This window comes from Lontra canadensis, unplaced genomic scaffold, assembly GCF_010015895.1.
Source record: "Lontra canadensis isolate GAN:19392208 unplaced genomic scaffold, GSC_riverotter_1.0 scaffold30, whole genome shotgun sequence".
In the NCBI taxonomy this organism is placed as follows: Eukaryota; Metazoa; Chordata; class Mammalia; order Carnivora; family Mustelidae; genus Lontra; species Lontra canadensis.
This window is the reverse complement of record NW_022631024.1, coordinates 13,779,650-13,800,578: the sequence shown is the minus strand read 5'-3', so window position 1 is coordinate 13,800,578 and position 20,929 is coordinate 13,779,650. Positions and strand designations below refer to the sequence as shown.

At 56.6% G+C, this 20,929-nt stretch overlaps 1 protein-coding gene across 1 annotated transcript in view; it reads left to right on the top strand.

Moving 5' to 3' along the window:
- Nucleotides 1-324: 324 nt before the first annotated feature.
- The window catches only part of FAM102A (family with sequence similarity 102 member A), a 32,224-nt gene continuing 11,619 nt past the window's right edge, over nucleotides 325-20,929 (top strand). Inside the window, exon 1 of the mRNA XM_032865952.1 lies at nucleotides 325-814. Within this exon, the coding sequence (XP_032721843.1) occupies nucleotides 669-814 (146 nt within the window). The 5' untranslated portion in view covers nucleotides 325-668. The remainder of the gene's footprint in view (nucleotides 815-20,929) is intronic.

Below are 20,929 nucleotides of genomic sequence, written 5' to 3'. Positions count from 1 at the left end.
GAGGAGGCGGCGCCCAGGCAGCCCGGGCCCGGTGCCCGGCCGGAGGGGGCCGTGGCCGGCCGTTCCCGGCCCGGAGTGTCCTCGCCGCGCCTCCCGAAGAGGCCCCCAGAGCTCCCGGTCTCCCCCTGGGGGCCCTTAGCCGCCCCGGACTCACCTGCGCGGGCCGCCGGGCGCCCAGGTGCGGGGGCGTGTGCGCGCCGAGGGCGCCTCCCCCGGCCGCCAGCGGGGCGGGGGCGGGGCCGCCCGCCTCCCTCGGCCTCACCGGTCCGCCAGCCGCGCCCGGTAGCGCGGCGAGAGCTCCCCGGAGACCGCGGTGCGGGATGCTGCCCGCCAGCGCAGCCTCTCGCGCGCTGCCCGCCGCCCCTGCCCCTGACTCCTGGGCCATGCCCCGCTGTTTACATGCCGGTGAAGCCCCCGGTCGCTCCGAGCCACTCCGAGCCCCGGCGCCTCGACGGTGAAGCCAGCCGGCCCGCGAACTGGACTGGTCGCTCAGACCTGGGCCCTCCGGACTTAGATCCCCGCCTGCTCCGCCGCCTTCGCCACCATCTGGGCGGGATCCGGCTCTGATGTTTTGAGGAGGGGGTGTGGTGTAGGGAAAGGAATCCTGGGGATTTCTGGCTTCCCCCCCTTTTTTGGCCTTCGAGGCTTCAGACTCAGGGAACTTGCTCATGGCTTTCTTGATGAAGAAGAAGAAATTCAAATTCCAAACCACTTTCACCCTGGAGGAGCTGACTGCGGTCCCCTTCGTGAACGGAGTCCTCTTCTGCAAGGTCCGGCTGCTGGATGGCGGGGATTTTGTCAGCTTGTCGTCAAGGTAGGAGCTGGGGCAGTCGGGGTAGGAGCTGGGGTAGGAGCTGCCTGCAGGGGAGGGGGGGTGGTAATGAGCCAGATCTAGCCACTTGGCACGTGGAAGCACCCCTGTGGGCCCAGAGAGTCCTGGGGATTATGTGTGTCTGGGGCAGGTTTGCACAAGGCGGGACTCAGTGATCTGGGAGGTCTGGGCCTGAGGAAACTGGCAGGGTGCCGGTCACCCCCATCTGCAGGTGACCATCTGGATAGCTGGAGGTTCATTCTTTCAGCCCTTTTGGGGGTCCTGCACACTGGCCCATTCCTCAGACTTGCACAAAGAGCCCACCAGGGTTTGTGCCTGGAGGGGCTGGGACGGGAGGAGTACTCCAGGCCACCTTGCACCCAGCTGGCCGCTTGGGCTGTCATATGATTTAGAGCCTGGGCCAGCCACAGGTTCCCAGGCACTCCAGGTCTGGCTGGAGGGAGGTGGCTGGATTTTGGCCTGTCCTCTCTGAGTGTCTGTCCTCTCCTGGCTGTGGCTGGGCTGCTTTGCATGGCAAACGCCCTTGTGGAGGAGGCTGCCACCCTCTTTGAAAGAGGCTCAGTCCAGTTTGGTTTATGGGTTCTTCCCCGTCCTGCAGGTCCAGCTGTCCAGCCCATTGTTGAGGGTGACTGCGTTCCCGAGCTGCACCACTGACTGGGCCCATCTAGGGTCATATAGTTGGGGCTTGTGGGGGGGGGGAGAGTGTCTGGGAGTTTGACAGATGGGGGTTCGAGTCTTAACGCTGTCACTTTCTGGGCCCAATACAGGTCTCCGTCAGAGTTGTGGAGAAGTTTCTGTAGATAGAGTGCAGTACAGGGCCTGGCCCAGTGCCTAGGACGTGCTGGTTCCTTTACCTAGTCTGTCCCTTTGCTCCTCAGGCCTCCTTGTGGGCCCAGTTAGCTGGAGCTGCCTTGCAGTTCTGATCTGGGGAAATTGAGGCCCAGAAAGAGGAAGTAAGTGGCTTTCCAGGGACCTCACAGGAGGCAGTTGTCAACTGAACTTGGCCTATTTGGAGACCTGTTGGATGAATCTGGTGGTCTGGGAGGATGCGGGGAAGGGGGTCTGGTTGGGGGGTGAGGTAGGCATAGAGCCTAACCCAGATTTAGAAATCTCCTGTGCAGACAGGGTGGGGTGCCTTTTCTCTGCGCTTGGGCCCACTTAGGCCTAGAGTCTCCCCAGACCGCTGGGAATTGCTTATCTGAGGAATTCAGAGAAGGGCTGCCCTTTGCTGTGGGGGCTGGTGGCAGTCCTCCGCTGCCTGGGAAGGCCGTGATCCTGATCCCGTGGCCACCCACAGAGCAGCCCAAGGTTTTGGGGAAAGGGTGTGCTCAGAGTTAGGGTCTGGGGTCGGCCACTCACTAACTGGTGACCTTGGGCTAGTTACCTAACTTCTCAGATTCCAAGAACCAGCAATTGTTGGTGTGGGGCTCCCATTTTACTAGCACTTTTTCCTTAATTGCTGGACTATGCCATGGAGTGGGGTGGAGGTGGGGGTGTGGGGGAAACTGTAGGATTATTATCCCCATTTTACAGAGGTGAAAACTGAGGCTCAGGGAGGGAGTGATTTGCCTGAGCTAATACAGCAGAGCCCAAGTTCCTTCAGGGTGTGCTTTTAACCATTACCCTGTTCTACCTCTGAGCCTTCATTTCCTTGTCAGTAAAATGGGAGAAATCATACCCACCCCTAGAGTTGTGAGGATAATTGATAACGGCTGTGCCACGTCTGGTTCAGGCAAATTGTCACAGCAGTTGTGGTTACTATGGCAGAGAGGTCCAGGCCTGAGGCCCCAGGCCTCCCACTTCTTGTCAGGTACCAGTGAGAGTCAACAGAGGGCCTACACGTGAGCTGGGGGTGGACAGGGTCTTAGATCCCACTGAGGAATACATATTTAGCCCCAGACTGAGGTGTCCTCCCAGGCACTAGGGCTGCTGTCACCCTACCTGTCAGCCTTTCCATTGCCCTAAACCTGCCCCCTCATCTGGGAAAGTCTGGAAAGTTCCAGGTTTTGGCCCATAGTCTGGATTTCTTTGCCTCCCCTTCTTCCTTCCTGGCAAGGGGCCATGGATTCCCTGATCCCAGCTGAGCCCAAACAGCCTTTCGCAGCCCTCATCCTGGATGAAACTTGACAGGGCTGTGGAGGGGGGAGCTGACACTGAGCCCCCCAGGCTAGGCACTTAGTGGGCTCTGGGTACCTGTCCGTTGCTGGGCAGGTGTGGCTGGAGGGAGCAGACAGGGACATTGGGACCTGAGGCTGCTTTAGAGCTGCTTTGGCTTTTGCCCAGGAGATAGGGGTTCCTGGGCTCCTACCTCCTCCATGCCCATCCCGCCCATCCTGTTCTGCGGCCTGGAAGGGAGCCTCGCCTCACAGCCCACCCCTCCTGATGGCCAAGGCCCCATTGTTTTGGAGTTGGGGTAGAGTCAGGGGTGATGACACCTGCTTAGATCTTGGGCCCAGATCCAGTAGTGTCCTCTTCCCAACCCCAGGGATCTCTGGGATGGCCCAGGGACTGCTGGTGGCTGCACGGGTGTTGTCTGAGTCAAGTAGGCCTGAGGCCCCACCCCTGCAGTGCCCGCCTTCCTAGCTGGAGTGTTTCCTTGTGTTGGGTGCCATGGCAACAGCCGGGTACACAGCTCCAGCCTGACCCAATTTGAGCAGGTAGAACAGGTGGTATGTCGTGCTGTTCCCCAGCCTTGTCTTTCTGAGGCCTCCTTACAAACCATAATCCTCACAGCTACCGTGTTCCGAGGGTCCATGTTCTGTGCCAGTGTTTAGCAAGCAGTGTGCCCATTAATCCTCTTGGCCTTGGGGATGGGGGAGGTGCCGAAGCCAGAGGGGTGAAGCCATCTGCCAGAAGTCACCCAGGTCGTAATGTAATTGGGAAGATAGCCTTTTTATCATTAGGGTTTAAACTGCCTTTATGTGCACTTCCTGGATGCTCGGGACCTGCTGAGCACCTTGGAGGTGTGATCCGTTGAACCCTGGAACCACCCCTTGAGCTGAGGAGGACATTGGGCTCAGGAGAGCTGAAGTGACGGGCCCATTTCACTCAGCTGGGGAGTGGCAGGGTTGTGATTTAAATTGGGCAGGCCCAGCTCCAAAGTCCTGCCTTGTCTCTGTGGCAGAGGGCTGGAGGCGGCTACAGCCCCGTGTGATGTCCCCAGACCTTTGAAGAAGGTTCTTTTCATTGGGTGGGGTGGTACAGGAAAGTCCAAATCTGGATACTTTTGAGGCATCAAGCTAGATCCTGAGGGAAAGGGGCCCTAGGGCCATAGATGGGGATGAAGCTAAAATCATTCCTGTGGATTTGGGGCCAGGTCTGGGCTGTGCCTGGGGCAAGTGGGCATTTGCCAAGGTCCCTGCTTAGAGGCCCTCCAGGCAGATGCATCCAAGTGGCATCTGGGAGGCTTTCCCAGGGGTCCTGGGAGGGATGCAGAGGTCCCAGCCAAGTCTGGTGAGTTAGGAGGCAGCACAAGTCTCTCCAGGGCAGGCTGGGTGTAGGCTTCCAGCCTTGAGCCAATCTATCCTTCAGGCAAGAAGAATCCCAAACATCCTGAGAGGTCTCTGTGCCCAGCTGGCCCGGGTCCTGTGGCCTGGCCCATGCACGTGCTGGTGGTGCCAGGGGAGGGAGCGAGAGGGAGGTGTTGATTTACCTTCTAGCAAGTCCTTTCAGGAGAAGACAGGCAGAGAGCACCTCCTTGGCCTGTGCGGTAGGGAGAGACTGGTGCAGATGAAGGTGGGGGGGCTAGGCCTGACTCCTGGCCTTGGGAGCCCAGCTGAGGGGCAGGGGAGCAGCGTGGCCTGGTTTGCCCATCAGATGATGGGTTTTGGCTGCTGAGTGGGGAAGAGGCTGGGGGCCTGACCAGCACCCTGTCGGGGTAATTGGAGTTGGCTGGGTGGGTTTTGCCAGCCCGGCTTCGAGGTGACAGGCAGTGGGAGAAGAGCGGGCAGCCTGGAGGGAAGGTTGGCAGGCAGAGTGGGTAGGTGGGTTTCCTGGTCCTGATGTGCCTGACACCACACCTAGTGCTTAGTGGCTGCTGGAAGATGGAAGTTCACAGGGCGCCCAGAAATGTAGCCAGGATTTTGGTGCCCAATACAGTGCCCTAATAGTTTTTGGCAGAATAAAAATCTAGACTTTCAGTTTCTTTTAAATTAGGTATCTGGCAAGAGTGCCACGTGGCAGTGTTTGGCCCTGAGGCTTTGTGGCTCCCTTCTCCACGGGATACCTGCTCTGGGCTCCTGACCCCGCCACACACCTTTGGATCTCCACCATAGTCTGCCGCCTTCGTTTTACCAGGTCCTGCCTGGTCCCTGGGGGGTGTAAGGAGGCAGGCAATTGTGGAGAGAGTCCTGCTGGCAAGCCACAGGGGCCACCCCAGGTAGCCAGGGGGCAGCAGGCCAGCTGCTGTGTCCCTGTGGGGTCAGATTGTGCTGCTGGTGCCTGTGGTGAAGCCCAAAGCTGCCAAGCCCAGGCCTGGCCTTGATGTCTGCTCCTTGGACCTGGCCTTTGCCGCCCACCAGCCACACCTTTGGCAGGTGCCACCCTGGCACCCCCGGCCACCCGTCTGCCAGCTTGGCAGTGGCCGAGACCTGACCTGAGGTGATCTGGCTCTGCAGAGCCAAGGCTGTTCCCCGAGGCCTGTTCCTCCTGTTGAGCTTGGTCGTGGTTTCCCAGCAGCAGTGATATCGGGTGTCTGAGCGCCCTGAGTGCCCTTGAACCCTGCTTGCTTAGTACCTAAAAGTCCCGACTCACATTCGGGAAGCTGTGCTGAGCCTTGTGACAGCTGCTAATGTCTGCTCGTGTGTCTCGGGAGCCTGAGGACTCAGTGTGTGCGGTCTGGTGGCTGCCATGGGGCGACCGTGTGGTCACTGGTGTTGCTGGGGGTGGGCGGTCTAACACCCTGGCAGCCAGAGGGGGTTTATCTTCATCCTGCCAGACAGCCACGGCGTGGTTTGAGCAGGCGAGAAACATCAGATTTGCTCAGAAAGAGACTGGGGTGGGGGCAGTGGGGCGTGTCCCTCTTCATTTTCCACCTTGTCTGGCAAGTGCTTCTGGTCGTGGGCACACCAGACCAGCTCCCATGGTTTCAGATGGGCTCTGTGACCCAAAGTCTGTCATCTCCTGGACCTCTTGCCCTCTGTAGGTCCCACTGAGCCAGTCGTGGCCTTGACGAGGCCTGAAACTGTGGCCGTCTGCGCCTGGTAGTGGTGTCTGTTTAGGGCTGTGCTTGCAAAACTTTGGTTTCTACTTTGAGCCTCTTTTGGCACCTTGGGCAGAGAATAGCTCTCCGGATGCAGGCTTGGAGCTGCTGACCCCTGACCCTGCCCAGATGTCAACTGAGAGCCACCAGCCAACAGCCCCCTAGAGCCAGTTTCGTTCAACCTTTGTGAGGCGGCTCTAATTGAGGACTTGGGGCCTAGTTGGTCAGTCTGGTGCCCTGCCCCAGACATAGGGCTGGGAAGGACGTTCTGTCCTGCCTCTTGCTGCCTGGTGACCTTGGGCAAGGAGCTTAGTCCCTTAGATCCTACCAAGCGGGGCTGGTGGTGCCTGCCTCGAAGTGTTCTTGGGAAGACACAGTGAGATAATGCCTGTCAAACATCCAGCTTGACTTCTGGGACATGCTAGAAGCCCAGGACACACTGCAGTCCATCGTCCCGGCCCTAGGCTGAGTCACAGTGGTGACTGGGTGGTGCACCTCAGCTCCCCTACCTCCAACCCCTGACCTGTCCCATGGCAGCTGGCGCTTCTCGGTGGGCCAGGACTGACTCTGGGGTGCTGTGTCTCTCTCTCTCATAATTCTCGGGGGTGCTGTGGGAGATGGCATTTCCTCCATGGGCCTCTCTGCCCTTCAGAGGGGTGGGAATGGGCCAGGCCACTTCCTGACTAAGGGGACTGTTAGCACGCTGGAGCACAGGGTCTCCAGTGGGTCTCGGTGCTTTTCTTGCCCCCACTGCTTTGAACCTGCCCCACCTTGGCGTGCTTGGCTCTGAGCCCGTGAGATCTGGGGCACTCTCCCCAGGAGGGCCTGGGCTGGGAGGTGGGGTGAAATCTGCCTGTGGGAAAGGACCCTCTCCACAGCTGGCTTGGGGACCCATTCCGGTAGGCCAACAGCCCCTAAGTTGAGGTGGAAGCGCCCGGTCAGGGGAGTGGGGACAGGGAGTGGGTGGGGAAGCCAGGGGCCCCTCAGTGGGTGGGAGGCCCCTGCTTCTCCCGGTGCTCCCCTTGCTTCCACCACACCTTACTCTCCTAGTTGTTCGCTTCTGCTGTTACCTCGACCACAAACCCCCTTCCCCCACTGCTGCACTCGGCTAAACTCCTGCTCAGCCCAAGAGCCACCTCTTCTAGGAAGCCTTCTCTGGACTCTTTTGCCTTCTCTCTCCACTGTGGGCCCTCATCTCAGGACACTACGGTCTCTCCCTGCCTCTTAGCTCCGTCCCAGACTGTGGGCAGGAGTGGCCTCTGTTGCCTCTTAGATCTGGAGCTTCCTGCTGCCAGTGGTGCCTGCACGGGGCTGGGACTTTTCTCCCTTGGCACTGAACCAGCGTGGGCACTGGTGGCGCTGGATCGTGTGCCGGTCACCGCCAGCTGCTTGGGTCCGGCCCCTCCCTGCCCCGGGGCCAGAGCTATCAGCCCGTGTCAGGAGCAGCCTTCACCCGCACACCAGGCAGCTGGGCCCCGCCGTGGGCTCAGAGGCCGTGACTGAGAGGCAGCTGGGGGCACCGATGGGCTGTGTGGGGTGGCGCCTCTGTGGGAGCTGAGGATGCTCCTGGTGGGATGGGGAGGACGAGGGGGCTGGGGCCCAGCCCGGGCTCTGCTGTCGGGCCTTGGCGGCTGCTTGCTGGCTCTCTGACAGTGGCCAGAGGCCTTGTCTTCTCAGTCTTGGCTTCTTCCTCCATCAGATGGTGTGGGGGTGCTCTTGTGACGGTGAGAGGGCTACCTGTTCGGCACAGGGCCACGCACCTGGCAGCTGAAAGCAGAGCAAACTTGCTGAGTAGGGAGAAAGTGCATGGTGCTGTGCTGGGGAGGGCTCGGGGAAGGCAGGCTGGCATCCTCTCCTGCCACCGCTTCCTATCTGAGAGCAGACATGTGGGGGCAGAGCACACCTGCGGCTCCCAGTCCTGCAGGGCACAATTTCCTGAACACCTTCTGTGGGGGTGGGGGAGGCGTGGGGGCTCCTGGGGGCAAAGCCCTGCCATCACAGAGCCCCTCCCCGGGAAACGGTGCTGGGTTTGGTCCCAGGGAGGAGGGGGCAGGTGGTGGAGAGAAGAGCAGCCTGGGGCAGAGGGAGGGCAAGGGCAGATGTGCTGAGTGGGGAGGAGCCAGCCGCCTGGGGTGGAGGGGGGGGTTCCTGAAGTGGCAGCAGGCCACGGGGAGGGGTTTGGACCTTTCCGAGGGGGGAGCCACAGAAGAGTCAGATTTTTTTTTTTTTTTAAGATTTTTATTTATTTATTTGACAGAAAGATCACAAGTAGGCAGAGAGGTATGTGGGGCTCGATCCCAGGACCCTGGAATCATGACCTGAGCCGAAGGCAGTGGCTTTAACCCACTGAGCCACCCAGGCACCCAGAAGAGTCAGATTTGTATTTTAGTACCACCAAGGGCAGCCATGGGGTTGTCCACTTGGGGCTACGGTTTGCAGAAGGGGAGGTGGCTGTCAGCTGTCATCATGGAATGGTTCCGAACAGGGCTTGAGCCTCCTCTGCAGTGAGAATGAACAAGCCGCTGCGACTCACAACCAGGATGGGCGTCACGAACAATGTGGAGGGAAGGAAGCAGACAAGAGCGAGCTGTGTGCTGTTGTTGGTAGAAAGTTCAAAAGCAGTGTGATTCAAAAAACCCTCCCTTGGGGTGCCTGGGGGACTCAGTCGTTAAGCATCTGCCTTCGGCTCAGGTCAGGATCCTAGGGTCCTGGGTTCAGGTCCTGCATCAGGCTCCCTGCTCGGTGGGAAGTCTGCTTCTCCTTCTCCCACTCCCCCTGCTTGTGTTCCCTCTCTTGCTGCGTTTCTCTCTGTCTAATAAATAAAATCTTAAAACAAAACCAAAAAATCCACCCTAATATGAGTCAGGGTGATGATCTCTTTGTTGGGGTGGCAGTCATGCCTGCAAGGGGCTTCTGGGGCCTGTCCTGCTTCTTGGGGGCTGGTTATAGGGGGCTGTTCTGAGAATCTGTGAGCTGAACGCTGACAGCATGTGCACACGTGTGTCAGCAACAGCCGTGAGACATCCACGCCTCTGGGAGTGCTGGGCACCTCTAGACAAAAATGAGGTGCTTTCTTGGCTGCCTGGAAGTCTGGAGGCGGTCCTGTCTTTCCAGGCACTTGCCGGTGGGGCAGTCTTGAGCTGTCCTGACCTGATAAGCATCGCTCCCGTTTACGAGGCTGTAACTCATCTTGGCGGCTGCCAACGGTCTTCTCTGGCTGCAGATTTTCCTTCTGCTGCTTGCAAAACCCCAGCAGGGGCTGCTGGCCTGTGGGGGCTTGGCAGTTCAGAGGGAGGATGGGCTCCTGCGGCTGCCAGACCACAGGATCTCTCTGAGCCTTGCTTTTCCTCATCTGTGAAATGGGGTGGTAAGCTGCTTGGTGTTTGGATTAAGTGGACTAATGCCGGTTGTATATCCAGCATAGCCCGTGGCACAGAGTAAATGCTCAACGAAGACTGGCTGTGACCAGTATTAATCCAGAACAGTTAATGGAGGGAATCCAAGGGCAGGAGCAGAAGGGAAAGGTCCATGTTCCTCTGTCTCTCCTTTTAATTGTTTCTCTTCTCTCTTCCTGTGGCTCACCCAGTCAGCAAACATTTGTAATTAGAGCAAGGCTGCTGCCCTGGCCTTGCACTGTGCACTGGGCCCAGCAATGACCAAGACAGCCGTAGTCCCTGACCTGGGCCCGTGAGCGGGTTGCGGGGGGGGGGACCGTTAGCTGCATCCGCTCTCAGAGGAGTTCTGAGCACCATGGGGGAGGGGAGGCCTTGGCTTCTCCCGCCTGCTCTGGCCCTGACGCCTCTCTTTGGGAATGACTGACTGGGTACTCTCCCTGAATGCCAAGAGAAGGCTCCAGCACCTCCTAAAGGTTTTGAGTTGGCTAAAGAGGAATCACATGGACCTGAATGAGAATGGCCACATGCATTTTGGCTGCAGACAAGACTGAGGCCCAGGCTTATTCTGGATGTCTCTCCAGGGTCCTCCTCAGGGTTGGACTCCGTACAGTAAATGCTTGGTAAATGTGTGTGGCGCTAGTGAATGACAGAGGCAGTGATTGGCTAGGGTCTGCATGAGTCTGCAAGAGAATCAGGTGTTGAGGAGAAGGTAGGGATTGGTGAGTCAGGGCCTCATGGTCCCACCTGACCCTGAGTCCTTTGTCCTGTGGTTGGAATCTTGGGGAGATGCTGAAGATGGCTGGAAAAAGGCATCTGAGTCTGTGAGGAGATGTGACTCTGAATGACTGTTCGCTGAGCATCCCTGAGTCACCTCAGAGAAGACCAGGGAGCCATGTGTGGGGCAGTGGGAACACCTAGGGATGGATCCAGAGGTGGCAATCACCCTTGACCCCTTGGACACTGCAGAGGACATGACCCAACCACAGCCAAAGGCCCCTTTCCTAAAGGGGGAAGGAGCATTTTTTTTTTTTTAAGATTTTATTTATTGATTTGACAGACAGAGATCACAAGTAGGCAGAGAGGCAGAGAGAGAGGAGGGAGCAGGCTCCCCGCTGCACAGAGAGCCTGATGCGGGGCTCGATCCCAGGACCCTGAGACCATGCATGACCTGAGCCGAAGGCAGAGGCTTTAATCCACTGAGCCACCCAGGTGCCCTGGGAAGCAGCATTGTAAGAAGGTCTGTGGTAGCCCTTGTTGGGAACAGGGCTGTGAAGGTCACTGATTTAGTCATTAGACACTTCCTGAGTATTTACTCTGTGCCAGGTGCCCTCCTCGGGACTCAGAAGCAGCAGTGAGTGAGACAAGGGCCCCGCCTCTCGGAGCTCTGTGCTCTGAGACACAGAAGCCTTGTTCTGTTTTCACCATACCTAGGACCCAGGCCCAGAAGAGGAAGTGATTTGTCTGGCTGCAGTAGTTGGGGGAAGGGTACTTTCTGGAAAGGCCTGATGGGGTTGGGTAGGGACTCAGAGGATAGGGACATCTCCCGGACTTGCTTACGACCAGCCATTCACAGGCCTCTGAGGATGGGATTCCCTCCCACCTGCCTGTCTCTTTCCTTTCTTGGAGGATTCAAACGCCACTCAGATGTGAGTCAGCCAGGAGCGGCCTGGACATGCCTGCCTGGGCCACCTGCCGGTCTACCTCCTGGGATATCCCAGCAAGGTTCAAGGCTGGGGGAAACATCCAGATATATGGTCTGGGGTGGGGAAGGGGAGGCTCCGTTAGGGGCCTGGTGTGCCTGGCTTCCTGCTGGACCCTCTGAATTACTTCTGATGGTTGCAGCCACATCCCCCATTCAACGTGAGTGCCCTCTCAGGGTGGGCTCCTGAGGTAGGGCTTGGGAGGACAGATCAGCATGTCCTGTTTGACCAGTGGACTTCTTGAGAGTTTGCTCATCTGAGAAGTAGGCGGTGGTCATGCTTACAGAGAGTTAATTCCTGACATATGGGTCAGGATGCCTAGGAAACAGGAGCTCTGCTGAGCGACACTGGGTACAGAGGGCATCTTTGTCCAGGTGCGTGGGATTGGACCAGCACTTGGTCAAAGCTAGAGGTTTACTTTGGATCCTTTCAATGGCTTGAACTCCTCTTGGGCTATAAGAGCAAGAGGGAGTGGCCCATTATCGTCAGATGGGAAAAGCATCCACAGGTCTCCCCAAGTGGTGGGGAAGCCGCCCCTGTGGCCTGACTGGATACAGAAGGCCAAGCAGGGAGGCTGTGTGCCTGTGTCTGTAAACGGGGAAGTTGGCCCCTGGCTGCTGTGGCTTTTTGATCCAGCTCAAGCTTTGGGGCTGGTGAGCAGCAGGATTACAACTCAGCTGTGCCTGACTCCTGAGTCCTTACCCCTGACCCTAATGCTTCCCCACCAAGCCTGAGTGATTAGCTGGCCCCCTACTCCTTTTTCAATCTGGAGTTGCTGCAGCCCCCAGCGGGCTGTCCAGTCTGGACTTCCGTGGGTCACTCGCTGATGCCAGCCTTTACTCCCGGGGCCAGGAGCAGGGGAGCAGGGGAGGGGTCTTGAGGTGTCTGGTGACATCCCTCCCACCACCTCCCCGAGCACTCCGGTGTCAGCAGGCTGGCTGGCCTCTAGGAGCTGACTGCTGCCTCATCCTGTTGCAGGAAGAGCGGCTGCCTGTGTTAGAACTGCCGCAAGCTGCTTCCCTTGCGCAGCCCTGGATTCCTGGCAGGAGCCAGATGTTGCTGGGCTGCCACGTTGGCCACGTCGCTGGGATGGAAGCTCCACCGCCCCATGGCCCCTGGATGGACGCCTTGGCCGGTCCCCGGGGCGGGCCCCTCCCCAGGCGGCTGTACACTCTTCTGTTCGGGGAAGCACAGGCAGATGTTGTCGATTTAAATTGTTTCCTTATTAGACTCTTGCCTCTCCCGGCCTGGGCTGTGTTTCATCAGCCCGGAACCTTGGCTGCATCACTGTGACCGACCGCTCGCTCCCCCAGGATCCCAGCCAAGGACTTGAGATCATGGAGTGGGCGTGGCTGGGGAGGCACTGGCTGGGCTCCTGGGCTCCGTGACAGCCCCCCTACCCCCTGGGGCTGCTGGACCCGCTGGGAGGGACTTAGTGATGCAGCCTCACTCTGGTTCCCTGTCACTGCAGGGGCCGGATGGGAAGAATCCAGGGACCAGCCCTCTCAGGCACCCAGGAGCCCAGCTAGGGCTGGGAGGTCCCTGGGATCCTCCTCAGTGCTCCTAGGTATGCCCCTCTTTTAGCTGGAGGCCCACTTCCTGCATCAGAATCCCACGTTAGCTTGTTTAAGAAGTTCGGCTCATGGGGTGCCTGGTGGCTCAGTCAGTTAAACGTCCCACTCTTGATTTCGGCTCAGGTTGTGATCTCAGGGTCGTGAGATCCAGCCCCCTGTCGAGTTTGGCCCAAGGCCTGCAGCAGTGATTCTTAATGGGGGTGACTTTGTCCCCTGGTGGGACAGTTGGCAGTGTCTAAAGGCATTTTTGGTCGTTACAGCTGGTGTTACGCTACTGGCAGGATGCTGCTGGATATCCTGCAGCACACAGAGTTCCCCCCAGGACCCTAAGAATCTCCGTCTCTGAATGTCAGTAGCGCTAATATTGAGAGAGACCCCCTGACCTGTAGTCTAGTTGTGGTAGCGCCTGGGAATCCGTGTGTTGAGCTGAGGGTTTTCAGTGTTCCCTTGAGTCTGAGAAGCCCTGTTCTCCTGGGCCTTGCTTATGGCCACGGCCGAGCTGCTCCCTGCCAGACCAGGGCTCTATGCTGGGCAGTGGTGGTAGCGAGGCAGGCGTGCAGACGAGGCCATCCGGCTGGGAGGGTGAAGGCTGATGGTGGGCGCAGGGTTCTGCACCCAGGGGAACCAGTCCAGGGGCTGCCCCACTGATACCCCGGGCTCCCTTCTTCTAAAACTTTCTGTTCCTCTGATGACTGCAGGCCGTGCTGCATCTTTGCTCCAGCTCCAGAGAGAGGCACCAAATGGCCTCTTTTGTTCCTGTCTGCAAGGACCCTGTGGGCTTCGCAGCCTATGGCCAGGAGGTGGCTCCCACTTGGGAACCCCTTGTCACCTGAGTGACGGAGACCCTGGGGTTGCTAAGGCTCTGGGATCTTTTCACACTTCCTGGGTGGTAAGGCTGGCCCGGGCCGGGGGCTGGGGATGTGGCTGTGGGCCGGCCTTGGGGAACCGGGGAGTCTGGACTCTGGGGTCGCTCCTGCTGGGAATCATGAATTTCTGACCAGCCTCTCATTGTGAGAGGCTGAGGATGGTGGCTTATGTCAACCTGACCTGCCACCCTTCACAGCCTTTGAGGCTGGGGTCTGGAAAGAAGCATTTCCCTCCTCCCAGGTGTGCCCACTTACCCTTCCTGCTTTTAAGGGGAACTGACACAGGGAAGAACTGAAGGTGTGGCCTTGGTGTCAGGCCATTGTGTCATGGCCTTGATGTCAGCATCCAACCCCATTCTGTGACTTGGGGCCTATCCTGTCTTCTCTAGATCTCAGTTTCTTCATCTGTAAAATGGGAATGCGATAATGGCACATACCTCATAGGATTGTGGTAGAGTTCAGTTGGTCACATATATGAAACACGTATCCTATAGCACAAGCTAAATGAAGAGGACCTGCTTTTACTACCAATTAATTAATACACTGGCCTTCTCTCACCTCTTCCCGGGAGCCCCTCCTTCTCTTGGGGTCTTCTTGGGCTGTTCCCATTGCCTGGGACATCTCCTCTAATCTTTACCTGGCCAACCTCAATCTCGGGGTCCCAGCTCCAGTGTCACTGCCCACCCCCTCCAGATCAGCTCAGAACCCTTTCTGACCTCTCGGAGGCTGGTGGCAGTTATTAGTCACGTGAGAAGTGTCTGTCTCCCCCACTCAATTGGGGCCTCCTCTGCAAGGTCGGCCCCTGCTGCGTCCCCACACCCACCCAGGCGCCACACCAAGCCGGCACCCACAGTAAGTCTCTGTGGATGCGTAATAGAGGCCTTGGTTGGGATTTGGGGCCAGGGGTGCTGCGAGGGAGTTCTGCTGGGCTGAGGACAGCAGCCTCCTGTGGTGCTCTGCCCTATTTTAGGACAGCCCAGAAATAACTGAATTCTGCCACTGGGCTGGCCACCGTGGGCTGCGGTGGGTGGAGGGCTCCCCACGCCTCCCTGGGATTCGGACGTCTAATTGTATATCTTAAAGCTAAAAACAAAACTCCCCTGAAAACGCAGTCTCTCTAATTACCTGTCCCTGGCAGTATGGAGCTGGGGGCTCATGCTTGAAACCCCAGGCAGGAGCACGTAGTCCTGTGGGAGGGTCTGGGCCCAGGCCTTGAATCAGGGAGATGAAGAGTCATACCCCTTCTGGCTTTTGACCAGCCCTTCAAACCTCACTCCTTTTATTCATTTTTCAATTTAAAAATTTTTAAAAAGATTTTATTTATTTATTTGACAGAGAGAGAGATCACAAGCAGGCAGAGAGGCAGGCAGAGAAAGGTGGAGGGGAAGCAGAGAACCCGATGTGGGGCTCAATCCAAGGACCCTGAGATCATGCCCTGAGCCGAAGGCAACCCACTGAGCCACCCAGGTGCCCCTCAATTTAAATTTTGATTATAGAAATGATTCTTGGACAGAAATGAAGAAGATGGGCCCTGGTGTCCCTCATCACCCTAGCCACACCTGCTGTGAGCTCCCTCCTTCCTTTGACCACTGTCCCCTCATGCCAGAGTGCCAAGGAACAAGCCCCTTGCCTGGGAGCCCGGGCTCTAGCGCTCTGGATGGCCTCCTCTCTGGACTTGGCTGCGCCATCTAGACGGTTCTGTTTTCCAGCCCATCCTGAGCCACATCGGCAGGGCAAACAGTGGGGACACCCAGTTCTGTGTTTTCTTAACAAATGTCTTATTTATGATTTTTATTCATAAATACTCATTGGTTTTAATTCTTCCACACTGCCTGTTTTTCTGAGACAGGCACTCACTGTGCTTCCTGTCATTGCAGATGGACATGGACCCCAGGCCGGGTCCCTGTCCCCTGCACCCACAGTGCCCCAAGGTCACAGTGGTGTGAGGTGGCACTTGGCTTTCGCAGTCCTAGTCACCCTTAAGGGGTCTTGCACGAAGCCACTGCTATTCCTGGGGGTCATTCCCTATGGTGGCTTTGTGGCCTCGGACCTCATGGCAACGCTGAGCCCTCCCAGAGGAGTTCGTTTCTCCCCCAGTCATGCTTTTTTACATTTAATTTTATTTTTTTATTTTTATTCTGTTCAATTAGCCCACATACAGTACATCATTAGTTTTTGATGTCGTGTTCAACGATTTCATTAGTTGCGTATAACAACCCGGCGCTCATCTCCACACGTGCCCCAAGTCATGCTTTTAAAAGAAGCCACACTGATCATTCAGTTCAAAAGGAAGAGAAAACTCCTCCTCCCCTGGTCTCTGCTGTGCTTCCCTACCTACCTGAGCACACGTGGGCGCCCGTCACTGCTGGCACCTCACTACGGTTTGGAAGCTTGCGGCCAAGATCCCCTCTCCTGCTTCCCTCCCAGCAACCCCCTGCTTGTCCTGCTCCTTCTACACTGGCCGGCAGGGCTGCTGCTCCCCCAGGGCATGGGTCCCTGCCTCACCTGCTTCAGCTCCTTGCTCAGATGTCACCTTCCCTGGTCTCCTTCCCTTATGCACCCCCGACCCGGCCCTCCAGGGCACTCACCCCCGTGAGATGTGTGTGCGCCTCGGTTTGCCAGACTAAGCTCCTGGAAGGCGGGGATTTCTGTTTGGTTCACAGGTCATATCCCCAGGGCCTCAGCAGTACCTGCACCAAGGACTCAGTAAAAGGTTCACAAGGGAGTCCAGCTCTTAAGGTTCCCACAGACCCGGCCTGGCCAGCTCCCTCTCTGGGGCTCATGGCCTCCTGCTTGGCATCCTTTCTCTTCCACTTTTTTTTTTTTTTTTTTTAAAGATTTTACTTATTTATTTGACAGAGAGAGAGATCGCAAGCAGGCGGAGAGGCAGGCAGAGGGAGAGGGGGAAGCAAGCTCCCTGCTGAGCAGAGAGCCCGATGCGGGGCTCGATCCCAGGACCCTGAGATCATGACCTGAGCCGAAGGCAGAGGCTTAACCCACTGAGCCACCCTGCACTTCTTATGAGCACCCCTCCCCTGCCCCGTGCCGGTGTTGCTTTCCCTCCTTTGCCCCTGTCCTGAGCCTGGGCCTCCCTCTCTGCAGAGGCGGCTGTGGGGCCGGGGCTGGGCTTGGCCATCATCTCAGGTTCCGGGCCGGGGGCTCAGGGTGCAGGCTGGCCTCTGGGCCTCGCAGCATGTGGGAGAGTCACTCAGCCTTTCGGAGCCTCACCCCCGTCACCGGTGAGGCAGGCCCGGTAACAGCCAACTGGCAGGGTTGAGGAGTGCCGGGTGGCACACAGTAGGCCTTCGGGAGGGGGCCTCTGCCGAGGTGTTTGTTTTGCCCTTGCCGTGACCTCTGGGGCTGGGCCAGGGTGGGGCTGTGAGCCTCTTCCCGTGGGAGTGGTGGTGCTTAATAGTGTGTTTAGAGCCCTGTGGAAACAACGGGGCGGCCTAGTGCTGATCCCCAGAGCCCTGTCCCGGCCCATCTTCCTGTGGAGGGAGAGGAAGGCGCCTGTTACCTGAGCCTGGGAGGGCACTGTGTGGCCGGGCCTGGCAGGCCCACAGGAACCCAGAGAGGGCCTCGGGCTTCCTGGCCCTCGTTCCCAGGGCAGACTCACAAAGGGGAAGGGAGAGAGCCTACAATCCCATATATCAGCTTTTGTTCCCAGACACTAATCCTAATTCCTCTGGGTGTTTCAACACGCCCAACACTGTGAGCTTCCTCCTCAGGTCTCCAGCAGCTGCTTCCAGCTCCTGGGCTGAGTTGAGTGGAGGGGGTGGGTGGAGATCTGAGGGTCCCCGTGGAAGCCATGGCCGCCCCCCAGGTCCCCCATTTAGGCTTGGTCTTATGGCTGCTCGGGAAATGTTTCTCCTCTTTTTTCCCTTCCACCCACCGACTCTGGGGTTGCTCTCTGTCTCTGCCTCAAGCCATTGAGGCAAGAGAGAGCCACCATCAGAATTCGATTCAAAGACCTCACCATGGCCCCTGAGGTCCTGCATGATGCCTAACCCCCTGCCCCCTCCCCAACCACATCCCCTCTGCTTTCCTCCCCAGTCCCATTCAGCCACTTGCCTCCAGGCCACTTTCGCCAAGCATGTTTCTACCTCAGGGCCTTTGCATTTGCCGTTTATGCATCTGGACAGCTCTCCCTAGTTTTTTATGTCTTCGCTCCTCGCTCCTCATGCTGGCCCTGCTCAGATGTCACTACCTTCGGGCTTTACCCAGCCATCTGCCAGAAGTAGCAGCCCTCACCTTCTTATCTCTTCTCAGCAATCCTGACCCACCTTCCCCTCTGTTTTCTCCATGTTTCTCTCTTTATCCCACCTACCATGTTGTTTAGTTTTTCACCTATTTAAAGCATACAGTTCACTGGTTTTTAGTCTGTGCACAGAGTTGGTAGCATATTTTCATCACCCCAAAGAGACCCCATACCCATCAGCAGCCACTCCGCATTTCCTTTGGACTCCCCCAGCCCCTGGCAGTCACCAGTCTTTTTGACTCTTAGGGATTTGCTCATTCTGGACGTTTCATGTAGGTGGGATCACACAGTACGTGGTTTTGTGACTGGCTTCTCTCACTGAGCATCTTTCAAGGTTGAGCCACATTGTACGGGGTATCCGTGCTTTGTTTCTTTTGACTGCTGAATCCTACGTACCCCGTCGTGTGTGGAGGCATTCACCGGTGGATGGCCATTCAAGTTGCTTTCACTTTTCAGCTGTTACGAAGACTGTGGACTTACCTTTCATTTCTCTTGGATGTACAGCTAGGAGTAGAATTGCTGAGTCCTAAGGTGACTGTGTTTAACTTTTCTAGGAAGTGCCCGGGCGATTTTCCGAAGGGGCCACACCCCCTTACACTCTGACCAGCAGTGTGTGAGGGCTCCAGTTTCTCCTTGCCAACTCTTGTTATGATCAGTCTTGATTATAGCCTTCCTAGTGCATGTGAAAGGGTCACTCATCATAGTTTTGATTTGTGTTTCCCTGATGGCCAGTGACGCTGGGCATCTCCTGTGCTTACTGGCCACTTGTGCATCTTCCTTGGAGAAGTATGTGTTCGCATTTGGTCATTTGCCCATTTTTAAATTGGGTTGTCTTTTACTGGTCAGTTCTAAGTGCCCTTTATATATTGTTAGGGACAAGTCCCTTGTTATATGTGGGGTCTGCAAATATTTTCCTTCATCTGTGGGCTGTCTTCTCCCTCCCTTGATGGGTGCTTTGTGAGCCACAAAAAAGGTTAATTTTGATCAAGTCCATTATTTCTGTTTTTTCTCTTGTCACCTGTTCTTTTGGCATCATATCTGAGAAACTGTTGCCTAATCCCAGAGCACAAAGAGTTATCCTGTATTTTTTTCCTCAGGATTTTGTAGTTTTAGCTCTTAGATCTCTGTTGAGTTAGTTACTATATATGGTATTAGAAATGGGTCCTACTTCATTATTTTTCATGTGAGTATCTCATTGTCCTAGCAACTTTTGTTAAAAAGGCCCCCCCACCCTTCTGAGAATCAATTGACCATTAATGCGAAGGTTTATTTCTGAACTCAATGCCATTCCGGTGGCTTCTGTGTCTGTCCTTATGCCAGAACCATACTTCCTTGATTATGGAAGCTTTGTAGGAGTTTTGTAGTCAAAGACATGTGAATCCTTTAATTATGTTCTTTTCTACTTTTTCTAGATGCTTTGACTATTCTGGTCTCTTAAATTTCCAAGGTTTAAGTTAAATGTGTCAAATTTCTGCAAAGAAGCCCGCTGAGATTGTGTTGAATTTTTAGATCAATTTGGGAGCATTGTCCTGCCAGCATTTGATCTTCGGAAACATGACTGTGTGATGTCTTTCTATTTATTTAGATCTTCTTAAATTTCTTTCAGTAATTTTCCTAGTTTTCCAGAATATATATATTTTGTACTTCTTTTGTTAAATGTAATTCCATCTATTCTTCTTGATGCTGTTGTGAATGGAATTATTTTCTTCATTGTGGATGTTCACTAGGATGTAGAAATACTTGATTTTTGTATATTGATCTTGTATCCTGAAACCTTGCCAAGCTCTTGTATTCTGATAGTTTTTAGTGGATTCGTTGTGATTTTCTACGTACCTGATCAGAGTATCCACCAGGAGAGAGATTTCTAGTTCTCTCCTTGCACTACTTTTTCTTGTTTGCTTGACCTCATTTTTTTTTCCTCCCACCACAGTGTAAGTTGGTCACTGCCGGGGTCCCCGTGCATAGAACAGCACCTGGCACATGTTTGAATGATGGGTGGAACCAGCAAGGTTGGGTCAGGTGATGCTCCCGGCCCAGGGCTGTGGCTCCTCCCGTGACCACTGCTTTTGACAGGGTCCCAGTCCCTGTCTGGTGGAGGCTGGGCCCTCTCTCTCTCCCTCTCATCTCTGGCCCTCACATTTTCTGCTTGTTCTCAGTCTTGGGGCTGCAGGGAGTTGCTGGGGTCCCCCGTGTCTTCACCAGATGAGACACGTCTCACAGACTCCCCAGGCTGGGCCTTTTGTGGGGCTTGCGGATGCTCCCAGAGGCCCACAAATGAGTGGGTGGTGTACCTGTGTTACCCATGAGGGTGGAGAGTCAGGCCCTGGTTGAGTCATTCAGGGATGTGAGGGCTGGGAGCCCAAGTCTGCCTGACTCGCGTCCTGCTGCCCCTTGTCACAGCCCTGGCAGGATGTGAGAGGAGCCTCGCGTGCAGTCAGGAGGGGGCTCCTCGTAGAGGCTCAGCGCGGGGGGGGGGGGGGGGGGGCAAGGCCAAGGAAAGCAAAAGCATATTTGTTCCTCCCTCACGCCGTTTCCTCTGCCTGGAACTGTCTCCCCCACCGGCTACGCCCCTCTCTTCGTTCCCCTTTGAGCTTGAATGTCACCTCCCTGTGGCCAGTCACCTAATCTGACTCACCCTTTCCCTCCTCGCTCTCCTGGTGACACTGAGTCATCACAGGGATAACTGTCAGTGTTAATCTGTGAATCAAGTCCCCTGCAAGCTCGGAGCCTGACTTGTACTTGGCCCTTGGAGACACGGGTGCGAGTCTCAGGCCCGGAATCCCCGGTGCATCCTGCCTGCCGGGCTTCTCCAGGCTCCTGGGCCTGAGAACCAGGGGGATAGCTGAACGCTCGGACTGGAGTGGGACAGTCCTGGTTTCAGATCCTGCATTGTCAGTCTCTGGGGGTGTGGTCTGGGGTCATCTCTTGGAGCCTCAGTGCCCTCAGCTGTGGGAGAGGGTGGCCCAGAGCCTGCCATCAGGGTTGTGTGCGAAGTGAACACGCCCGTGTTCAGACGCTGCCGCATTTGTGCTGAGCCCCTCCCCTCAGGCCCCAGTCTGGCAGTTAACCTGTGACCCCGGGGTCCCCGGGGTGTGGAGTGGTCA